Source organism: Mixophyes fleayi, chromosome 9 (genome assembly GCF_038048845.1).
Source record: "Mixophyes fleayi isolate aMixFle1 chromosome 9, aMixFle1.hap1, whole genome shotgun sequence".
In the NCBI taxonomy this organism is placed as follows: domain Eukaryota; kingdom Metazoa; phylum Chordata; class Amphibia; order Anura; family Limnodynastidae; genus Mixophyes; species Mixophyes fleayi.
Genome location: NC_134410.1, coordinates 56,192,666 through 56,204,806, shown reverse-complemented (window position 1 = coordinate 56,204,806; position 12,141 = coordinate 56,192,666). Strand labels below are relative to the sequence as shown.

General features: G+C 42.3%; 1 protein-coding gene across 3 annotated transcripts in view; it reads right to left on the bottom strand.

Moving 5' to 3' along the window:
* Positions 1-12,141, bottom strand: part of THOC2 (THO complex subunit 2) — a 100,480-nt gene that overhangs the window by 53,903 nt on the left and 34,436 nt on the right. For all 3 annotated transcript variants that reach the window (XR_012678875.1, XR_012678876.1, XM_075184369.1), the window contains exons 13-15: positions 9,260-9,295; positions 8,875-9,005; positions 1,913-2,014 (exon numbers count right to left, since the gene is read on the bottom strand). Coding sequence is in view for 1 of the 3 variants with exons in the window: in XM_075184369.1 (XP_075040470.1) it covers positions 1,913-2,014; positions 8,875-9,005; positions 9,260-9,295 (269 nt within the window). In the remaining 2 variants the exon portion in view is untranslated. The remainder of the gene's footprint in view (positions 1-1,912; positions 2,015-8,874; positions 9,006-9,259; positions 9,296-12,141) is intronic.

Genomic DNA, 12,141 nt, shown 5'->3' with positions numbered 1-12,141 from the left:
TAAAACAACAAGTATATTTAAGGAAAAGGGGTGGTAAATGTGTAAAATATAAGAAAGAACAACAGAAATGAAGTTCCTCTGCTAAAATACAGAAAGACAAAAACTCTCTATAGATCATAACTAAGAGCCAGTGCCACAAAAGATCTTATCATAACACTGAAATCCTCACTTAACATTTCAGGGAAAGAAAATATTTTTTGCTGATTTGCTATGAAATGTACAAGACTTAGAAAATGGGCACTCTTCAGTAACTACTAAAAGATTGTGCCTAATGAGACTGGTGCTTAATGAAGGAGCTAAAGATCTCATGAATACAGAAAATAATTGGTTCATACCAAACCGTGATAGAAGTCATTACATTTGTGTGCAGCCTTTTAAAGCACTTTCAACCAAATGTAGTCTCAAGTCTATAACTCTCATGTAAGTGGACTGTTTCTGCTTCAGTGATAACAGTACTGCAGTACCGCAGTGTGCATTCATTTATCAGCAACTGCAATGTTTCAAGCCAGCAGCTTCAAAAGAATACGTTGAATTGGATATTTCCCTCAACCCAGCAAAATATTTCTTTTTATCTACTTGTAAGGTTAAACCATTTGAACTCCAATTTATTCTTAATAAATTAAATTCCCATCTACCATTTGGACTATAGTGTAATTTTGAGCCGCTTGTGATAGATATAAATTTTTTTTATCTTAGTCTTCAGTGACACAGAATGGATTCAGCCATTAAGCCAAATATATTATATAATATTGAGGCTTAGTATGTATCACTGTATTAGGTAATTGTAGAATCTACCTATTAAGAAAATGCTGAATGATACTACTGCTATTTTGCTCATTTCTTTTTTCCATTTTACAGGGAAAACAGGACAACATTTTATCTTCTATACATTTAGTTATTTGTAATAGACCATTTTTATATGTAATATTAATACAGATCTTTCATTTGCCGGAATTGTTTTAAACATTAACTAAGAATGTTTCCAAAAAAAAGTATGTATTAAGGAAAAACTGAAGCCAGCACCGCCACTGAGGGCAATGTGAAATTAAGATGAGCCCAACAGATCCTTGTGATTATCAGTTGGGACTGGTTAAAAGACTAAGGGGCTAGAAAACCCTGTGTCAGCATATGTGTGTGTAAAACTGTACATAAAGGGCAAAAAGGACTATGTAAAAGATGTAACATCTACTACTTTCAAGTATGTGGTGTGTGTAAAAGATCTTTTAATAATGATTCCTGAGTGAATAATCATCACTAATACACTCTGCCCACTACCCAGCTGTCCCAACTCAAATTAAAAGGCCAGGAGGACCCTGCCAGCGTAACCAGAAAAGAGGTGCTGCAACAGTTACACACCCTGCCCAAAGCCAACTGTTCCAGATGTCGGTGGAGAAGCAGAGTGCTCGGAATGACTTTTCACCTACAGCTGGGGGCATCAGGTTGGTGTGCAGTTGACATAGTAAGTTTAAATAAGTTTCTGGTGGCCAACTATTGCCAGTAGGAGCGATCAGCAACAGCAGGTTAAAATCAGAATAAGCAAAACACTGCACTATCTGTAAATCCCCTCCACTGACGGGATAGCAAAGTAAGCCCATCCGGTCGCATGATCCTTCCCAGACTTCACCACAACCCTAAATGGTGTCAAACATCAGTAAGAGTAACAGGAGGTTATGTTAGGAGGAATAGGAATAATGGAGAATAAAAGACAAAAGCAATGACCGTTCTTTAAGTGGTGAGCTCTTTATCAACAAACTAGATAACATTCTATATATAAGAATATTTAAATGCCTTAATATTTAAAGTAATAAATTACAAAGAAGAATATCCATCACTATATTATAAGAAAAAAACAAAACAAAAAACACAACTAAGAGTGAGCTAGTTATTCTAAAATGTAACTTTTAATACTTACTTCATAATATATTTAGCTCTATCAATAGTTTGTGCTTTAACTTTAACTAGCAACGGATGATTGTTGTAAGTTTCGTTCTTCCACTGCCCATACAGTCGATACCTTGAAATAAGACACACAAAACAATTACTGAAGTAGCACTATGAAGACACACGTCTGTGATACTTGCTTGTATTTACTAAAACACAAAAAAAGACAACCAAGGGTCTAAATGGATGCACACTGTATGCATTCAGAACTGTGAAATTATACAACATATGATAATAAAATTACACTATTTTGTGTTTAGTCTTTACTGAACATTCACTGACTTTTTTGAAAAGAGAATGCAAACCATTGATAATCAGCTAAACTGATTGTGTAATTGTATAACAACCTCGCATTACTTTCAAGACTGGTTCCTATGTGAAAAACTAAACCTTTGCTATCCTCATTACAATCCACTCTTTAGGATAAGTTTGCAGAAGCGAATTATACCATGGTCGATAAATTTTCAAAGTACCTCAGAAAAACAGCTGGCGACGAAGCTAGCAAAACCCACTTAAAATGAAAAATTGGCCAAATATTATCTAAAACACTATTTAAAGGAGGTTCTGTGGACAAATAAGTGAAAAATAAACATTGATTTCCTCCATAGATATATTTGTCATATCACACTGCATTCCACCAAAAGACCCTCATCCCAACCGTGATGTCTGATGGAAAGAGTACAACGCTTGGGGACTGCTTTGCAGTCTTAGATCCTGAACAAACTGTAATCACAGAAAGTGGATTTCTTTACGCACCAGTCCATTGGGGGACACTGACCATGGGGTATTGCAGGTGGACCCAGATCTAGGCCACTTCAAAAGCTAAAACTGCTCAGTGTGCAGCACCTCCCCTATATAGCCCCCTCTACTTGGAGCCAAATTCAGTTGTGTACCAAAGTCCAACAGAGGAAGGACTAACTAGACAGTTCGAGCAAAGGAGGTTGCAGAGTGTCCATCAATTGATGCAGGTATTGCGGTGAGCAAAAAATACCACTCTCTATTTCCTGCAATTAGGGGACACTGATCATGGGCCACAGGAAGCCACCAGAACAGCAGCTGCCAGTTCTCTTTTTTATTTCTATAATACTCACGGAAGCACTAGGATCGGTGGGAAAAGATACACCAGGCAAAACCTCCAAGGACAAGACATGGCATCTGTGTACCTCGCCTGTAGTCCCTGGATCTTGCGCAGAACTGAGTAACATTAAAATTCAGGCAAGACGCCATGAGATCATTTGCTGGCTGACCCCAGCTCAAGACCAACTGAACATACACTTTCTTGTGAAGGGACCATTCTCCCAGATGGACTCTGGTTCTGCTTAGGTAAGCTGCCTCCCCATTCTCCACCCCAGGAATGAAAACAGTTGATCACTGGAACATGGTGTTCTACCCAGGTCATGATTCATGCTGCCTCCCTGCATGGTCAAGGCACTGTGTGTTCCTTCCCTGATAATTCAGATATGATACCGCAGTTGCACTGTCTGAACTTTCAAGCGCTTTTCATCCAGAATCCCCTGACTCCTTAAGAGACTCCTTAAGAGAGTCCTATAAAACACTTAGTTCATGGACACTGATTAGTCTCTTCAGGAGTTATTAATGCCCAAGTCCCTGAAACTGGAAAGGACCTATGACCTCCCTCCCCACCCAGACTGGCATCCATGGTGACTAAGATCCACCCCCAACTCTGAAAGGACTGACTGACAGGATGGACCACCTATGCCACCCTATCTGTTGTTGCTGGGAACCAGCTGGGCTTACTTTGCCACGTTCCCTTTAGTTATCCCAAATGTGCCCTCTTGCCGCAGTAGGAGGTGCTTACAAAGGCTGCTACCACTGAACTCCTATACCGGCATCCAGAACTGGGTTTCTTCTGGGTAGCCGACGCTGCTAGCGTACCTTGTTGCTGGTGTACCTGTGCTGGTACTCCTGACCTCTCGCTATAGATCAGGGTTGCTGTGGATTGATCCCCCCTGGCCTATCACACTGACCAGGCTGCATGGGTAGCAGGCAGAGCGGTGGTACTGGAAAAGCTTGGGTCCAAATCTCAGACAGCCGGAGAACGGATAAGTTTTAAAGGTCTAATCTGCAGGTCACAGGAACACAGCAATATTGAAGATGTTTCCAAGCAGGTCTTTGATATCACGAACCAGTGTGAGCAAATAAACATCTTGCTTCAGTGATCAGGTCAAATGTTGAAATCAGAAGAACAAGTTTCACATACAAGCTAGTGCCTTTTATACATTTCAGACACCGGCTATTTTTAGCATCAGGAAGTACCATATTTACACAAACGTGGATTTACACGCATTGCAAGCTAACAAAATGTACACTTATATGTGAAATTCTAGAAACGCTGTGATGTCCTAATCTGGTTTTCAAATGCAGAGAATCCAGGAGCCAGTCTTAATTAAAAGTTCCTGCCTTCAATGTTGGACCTTGACATATCAAAAGATCTTAATTAGCATGGGGCCTTTCTACAGACCGTTCAGAATACATATTCAAACAGAACAACAAAAACAAAAAACAAGCCAGTTTCCCACATCACAATACACAAAAGACCTCTATCCACAAAGACCTATTGTATCAGATATATACATCAGAAATAAGGCATATGCTTTAGTAAGGTTAAAACAGAAAAAACTAATTTCTACCATGGTCTCAGAAAGAACGATTTCCTATCTCAAAATATATGAAATATTAAAAATAAGTGCATTGGCAACTTATATAAATAAGCGCCCTGCCCTATTTCCCTTAATAAATTGATACCATAAGTTATTTATGTGATCCAGTCACTCTCCCCCCCTCCCCCACCCCCACGTCTATGCGGAAACCAGGGTGCCATGTCCGACGATTTGGCTCCTGGTCCGCAGTATCCTAGGGTTACCGGAGGTGATCTGGTTCTTCTTGCCGAGGCAGTCCATCCGCATTGCTGTGAGCATTTCCTTGCTTGTGAATTATGTCAGAGTCATAAATTTGAAGTGCAAGGCTCCAGTGCAACAAACGGCTATTTTCCCGTGAGGTGTGTTGCAGCCACTTTAAAGGATTATGATCAGTCACCACAGTAAAATGTCGTCCATACAATTAAGGTTGAAGTTTTTTTACTGCCCACACAATGGCCAAACATTCCTTCTCAACTGTGGCATACCCCACCTGCCCGTTTAGCAGTTTTCTGCTCAACTAGGCCACAGGGTGCTCCTGCCCATCTGGCCCAACCTGTCTAGGTACTGCTCCAAGTCCATACAGTGATGCATCAGTTTGCACAATAAAGTCCTTGTCATAATTAAGCGCCAACAGTGCTGGAGCATGAACCAGGGCTTCCTTTAATGCCAGCTCACAAGCGGATGTCCAGTTAACTTTGGGGAGTTTATTCTTAGTGAGATTTGTCAAGGGCTTCGCTACAGTACTAAAGTCTTGGATAGAACGTCTGTAGTCCCCTGCAGTCATTAAGAAAGTAACATGTACAAGTAACTGGGTCGTGGGCTGGGGCCAGTCTCAAATTGTCTCTACCTTAGCTGGTTCTGACCTAACCCTTCCTCCCCCCACACGATCACCCAGGTACTTTACCTCGGACATCCCCATCTGGCAGATCTCTGCCCTAACAGTTAAACATGCCCACCCAATCTTCCCTAACACCATCCGTATTTGCTCCAGATTATCTTCCCAAATCTTACCAAAATTGGAAATGTCCTCTGAACGCTGCCTAACTCATCTACAGAAGCGTTAATACAGGGCTTGGGGTAGGTGTCAGACATGGGCACAGGCAGGGGACCTACTATGTCTACAGCCACTCGCTGAAAAGGTTCCCCAATAATTGGCAAGGACCTGAGGGGAGCATGAGCACTGGGGTGCCCAAGACGCTGACACACATCACAGGACTTACAGTAGGCCCGGACTTCATCCGACATTCCAGGCCAGAAAAAGTTCTGTGTCAGGTGCTTCAGTGTTCAATCTCTGCCCTGGTGTCCCGCCAAAGGTATTTCATGGGCAACTGACAGTTGCGCACAAAAGCCCCGTGGTACCACCAGTTGAACTTGTTCCCAGACTGGTTTATCCCCATCTACCTCCTAGCTACACTGTACAATAACCCTTTACGCCAGGTCACACTCCCTACCTCCCTCGAAGACTGCCACCAGCCTGGCGCCTCATGCCTTCCAGTGAGGGAGCAGAGAGCTGCGCTGCGCTGAACTCTTCCCTGCGGCCCTCACTATCGTCTAAGTCAGGATACGCTGCAGGGGGGTCTATGCTGGGGTGACTAGGGTCAGTCAACAGGGGGGGGGGTCACTGTGGTCAGCTGTACTCACCACCAGAGCTGGCATACTGCTAGGGACAGGAGCACCAGTCACAAGATCAGGTTCGCAAGCGACAACATCCTCTGCGTTGCTAGGGGACGTAGTCTTTCCAGAGGCAAAGGGCTGGCCGTTTCCTGAAAAATAGCAAAAGTGGTCTTTTCCTCTGGGCCGCCTGTGGTTGCAGATGATGGCTGTGTTGTAGCAGCTGTGGTCTTTTCCTCTGGGCTGGGCTGTGCAGGTGTAGACCCTGAAGTCTGTAGCTTAGCAGCCTGACTCCAGGTAATAGAGTTGAGAAATGCAGTCACAATACCACCACCCCCCCCAACATCGTGGCTCAAAATCACATCAGTTGAGAAGCCATAAACAACGGTAAACTCTCGCAACTAATTGCCATCTACCCAGTCCAGATACACCCTTGCTACAAGCACTTATTTTTCCAGTCCATCTGCCACAGTAACTTTGTCAGTGCGATCCTGCAATACTGCAGCAGGATCAATAAGGTGGGGACTCCCTACAGTAATGGAGGCTCCTGAGTCTCTCAGTCCTTCAGCCTGCAGGTGTCCCACTTGGAACGGCTGCAGGTTTCTCCACATGTTTTTGGGGGGGTCTTTTGAACACATAGGTGACTCTCTCCGCTGAGTCACCTTCAGACACGCAACACTCCATTGGGCTGACAGGGGTGGAAACAGTTTCTAATGGCTCACCTTCACCAGTTAAGCCGGGCCCCAGGACTCGGATTAGGGGCACGAGTCAGGGGGGTTGGGGCTGTGGGACAGTCCATCCTTAAATGACCGATATTCCCGCAGCTATAGCACTTCTTCTCCAGCCTGGGTTCTGGTGGTCTCTGATAACTCCCTGGGACAGGACGGGGCGGTGGCTGGCGAATGGTACCTGAAGGGTTAAGTCCTTGCTTTTGGGGGTGAGTAGTAGAGGGGTGTCCCCCTGATTGTACAATCCTTTGGGGTTGGCTGTTAACCTGGCGTTTCTGCCAGTGTGGCCTCACTGCCACATACTGATCCGCCAGCTAGGCCGCTTTATCCAAGGTTGCTGGAGGTGGTGGTGCCCACCGATTGCCCCACAACTTGATCATAAGCAACCGCTCCGCCTCAGTTTTTTTTTATCTCCCAGGGACCCCAGCTGCTATATTAGAATAGAAAAGTTTCCCCCATCACGCTGTTGAACTTGCATCACTGGTTCACTCTGTGGGAGAGGATTGTTGCAGAATACAGGTGCTGTGTTCTGGGATGTTACTGCAGCTACATCTGGGTGTGAAGTTAATGTCTCCACCAGGTCACTGTCAGCTTCCTTATCTGCTGACCCATACTGCGCATCCCAGGCTATCAGCGCCTTTTTCATTTTGCTCCTTGTGGCTGTGTTCTTTGCTTGGCACAGTATCTTCAGGTCCGCTCTGGACACTTTACTGTACTTCGACATTCTGTGCGTTCTCCTGGCTGCAGTTATTCCTCTCCTGAATAACTTGGCTCTCCTGACTGCTGCACGAAAAGCCACCCAGGGTTTTCCCGACGCTTGCCACCAGAAATCTGTGACAGGATGGACTGCTTATGCCACCCTGTACGTTGTTGCTGGGAACCAGCAGGGCTTACCTTGCCACCATTCCCTTGTGTTATCCCAAATGCGCCCACTTGCCGCAGTAGGAGCGGCTTACAAAAGTTGCCACCACTGGACTCCTTACCAGCATTTCTTCTGGGTAGCTGACGCTGGTAGCGTACCTCGTTGCTGGTGTGCCTGGGCTGGTTCTCCTGACCTCTCGCTATAGATCAGGGTTATTAATATTATCTTTAACTTATAAAGCAAATAATGTAGGGCAGGAACCCTATTCAAAAGACACCCTACTCCAAATGGAAGGGGCTGCATAGGGGAGGTACTACACACAATAGTTTTTAGCTATTGAAGTGCCATAGTTCCAGGTCCACCTGTTATACCCCATGGTCACAGTGTCCCCCATTGGCAGTATGTGATAGAATAAATTAAAGAGAAAAAGAAAATATTCTAGACAGAAAAAACGAAAAGGCCCAGACCCACTCAGTTTTGACTACACTTATCTGCAATTTCGGGACATTGTCAAAAAAGCCAATTCAAGAGAGCCCAGAATATCTTAGGATTAAAGGAGTTTTCCAAAGAGTAATGTTCCAAAACTCCACCAAGCAGATGTATGGGACAGTTTAAAGTTATTGTTGCTAAAGGTTCACATACTTAAACATACACAAACATTAACCAGCAAAGAGTGAGTGTCTGTTCTATATGTTCAATAAAGAAATAAAAAAGCAACTTTGTTATTGTTTTAAACCAATTATCTACTTTTAGAGCTTTACATTTTTTAGACCCACGCGACATACAATCTCACACACACGTGAGCATTTTCATGCAAAAAATACAGTCAGTAGGTACAAGGTCTTATGCACCCAAACGTTAGTAAAAACTTAAGTTGGAATGCGTTCTTTAAAAAATAATGTATTCTATTTTTAGACAAGTTTGCTAGCGTTTTTATAATGGTAGAATACATGTAAAGTGCATGTAATTAATACCTGTGAGTATGAGACCTTACTGGAAGGCAGGGGGAAGAGTATCAAAAAAAGGTATATGACGACATTTTAGAAATTACTTGTCTTTTTTCACAGCTTACCTGTACTGGTATGGAAATGTTTTGATCATTCCCCAAAGTTCCTCAGACATACATGCGTTACAATCAATTAACGTCAACGAGGGCAGCAAAACCTGGTCTGTAATGCTTAGCAAGCAACTGAACAACGCCTCCTATGGAGAATGAAGAAATTAGGAGTTCAGTCATGTTCTATAAGTTTCCAGAAAGTTAAAGCATACATCCAATCGCTTGTTCGATGTCACAACACCTTTCATGCACCGTAACCTGAGCACCAGAAAATCGTATCATCCTTCACTGAAGAAGAATTCTTTATTAGTTTATTATTGCTTTTCAGTATTTTCAGATATACGACTGCTAAATAGATAGTGAAGTTCCGTTGCTGTGGTTTGGGACTCAATATACTTACCACTTTTTCTTTATCTTCTACTTTATTTGCATCAGACTGAAACAGAGAACAAAAGACCATATAAAACAAATTTCACACTTTGCAGTTTCCTCTTAACTAGGTGAGCTAAATGCATGATAAAATACCCAATATTCCAATTTTCCACTAAGTAAACATCATCATAATTATCTATACACTGAGAAATGTGCATAGAAATTGCCCACAGGAGGATGGGGAAAACGAGATTTTTATACTTTTGTTAAAACCTCTCTGAATCCATTATTAGGCACTGGGCCATAGAGATACAAAGCCTCCATCAGGACACTGGCACTTTAAATAACATCAAACTTCTTAAGCACAACCCATCTCTATATCTCTGTCCTGCATTGCAGGGAACTCAGTTGTTTTTCTATCAGAGTCCCACCCCACCCCCTCGAAAGTTTTACCAAGGTAATATGTTTGAACAGAAGAAATGGAGTGTAAATGGATTGGTGCTCAGTGTCCCCCAATGGATTTATAGAGAAGGATTTAATGCAAGTATAAAAATCCTATTTTCTCATTGATTCAATTGAGACAAGTTGTCCCTTCGGTTGGGCATGCTCAGAGAGTTGCGATGCACAGCACGTTCCGACCAAAAATTTGGAATTGAACCACTGACCCCAGTAAAAAAAAGCAGACAGGCCCCTCCACTATTGACACTGGGCAAGCTGAGTGGCTATCATGCAGACAAGTTGTCTAGGGGCCTGGCAATCTGCTTCTTAGTAGACCAGGATGCTTTGCTCTATGCTGTCCGCATAAGGCGTTCATGATCATGTGCCCACTAGGCAATTCAGATTGGATTTTACACAAGTATTAAAGGTTACTGATGAAACATCTCCAGATTTAGACCTGGAATTACTCCCCTTCACATATATGACAGAAAAGGGAGAGGAAAAAAATGGATACACAAAGTAAAATCAACCCTGCAAATAGCAAACACAACTGTGTGAAATCACAGAGGCAAACTTAGATTTGGATGATACACAAATCTAGCTATCCTCTCCTGATCTTTCACCATCTGTGCTGTCTCGCATTACTGTCTTTCTGCCATTTCATCTTGGATGTCTTCTCGCCAACTCAAACTCAATCTTTCAAAAACTGAATTAATAATATTCCCACCCAACTAATAGTAACTTCCTGCCTGACATTTCTATTTCTGTTGATAACATGACCATAAATCCCACCCTGCAAGCTCGCTGCCTAGGTGTAATCCTTGACTCACAACTATCATTTATTCCCCATATCGACTCTATATCTAAATCATGTTACATATATCTAAAGAACATTTCCAGAATACGCACATATCTCACACAAGACACTGCAAAAACCTTAATTCATGCACTCATCATCTCCCGCATCTCGACTACTGCAATTCCCTCCTTACTGGTCTTCTCAAAGTCAGACTTGAACCCCTACAATATATTTTGCACGTAGCTGCTAAATTGATTTTCTCCTTGCAAATCGTTCCTCATCTGCTGAGCTACTCTGTCAGTCTCCACATTGGTTGCCTGTTTTTTTATAGAATCCAATATAAAATTCTTCTACCAACATACAAGGCCGTCAACGAGAACACTTGTTTCAGCCACAGGAATTGCTAAACAGCTTACTACAAGTCCAGACTTGAATATGATTAAACATTCTTAAATAATATTTATTGCAGATTTGCTTTTTTATTAAGATGCATTGGTAGCTCTTCATAGGTTTACCAGAAACATCTATAATTTATTCCCATCTTTTACCTCTACCTGGCTTCGAAGTTGGTTTCTATCCCCAAATCAGCAGTGCCCCAAGGACTGACATTATTGACACAAAGAAATACTGGAGATTTTATGCAATCTCAGCAGCACTTTTAGGAGCCTGACATGGCAACGTATGACTTCTTCATGGCTACATTGTACATGTGGAAGATTTAGCACTCTGGGAGGTGAATTTACATACATACCAACCTAAAACATCATTGTGCAAACATGACACTAACTGAACACTAAATCAGTGGGTGTGCGACAAACCAGAAAAAGATTCAGACACCCAAGAACGCAAAAAAACTACTTATGTATAAACCACTACGTATTTGTTCCTTTCAGGATAACCCCACCCGTTCAAGCACCTGCTATAAACCTATAAATCGATTGAGCAACTTCCATTCTTTATTTTTTGTTTGAGAGGCATGTTGCTATCAGTAGCTGATGAGGAGTGCTGCTGCTGTATTGCCATTTGGAGGTTTTTTGGGGTACTTCTTCGCTCTCAATTTAAAAACACATATGGTCCAATGTAGGGACTCTGACTGTTTACATTTAGGACCACCCATTTAGCAGAAGTGACGTGAAGTGGCGGATGGGTGACTTTCCATACATTTGCAAATGTGTGGAATTGAGATTTCTGCATTTTTTATGTACAAGTAGAAATAGCAGCTCCTTTGCTGGTTATAGCAGTGTGCTCTGGGATTTTTTGTCTACGTTTGTTCCTTTGAATATAACCCCACCCTTTCAAGCACCTGCTATAAACCTATAAATCGATTGAGCAACTTCCATTTCTGTATTGTATGAATAAACCACCCCAACCAATTTCTTAATAGTCAGTGAAGTGAAAACCAAGCATTTAGTGACCATTATGCTATTTATGGAACAGAGGGTCAATCTTTAAGGAAAGTCTGAAATAGAATGCTAAAATATGAAGAACCAATAATAATAAAAACAAAAACAGACTTGACTGTATATAATCTCCTGCACAAAAAAAATTAAATTGAAGATCCAAACTAAGGACTCCCATGCATGGGTCCTTGGTCATGGGCTTATGATCGCTCCAGAGTGCACAAATTGAAAAGGAGCAAAAAAAACAGATCGTTGAACCCCATTTGGAATGGA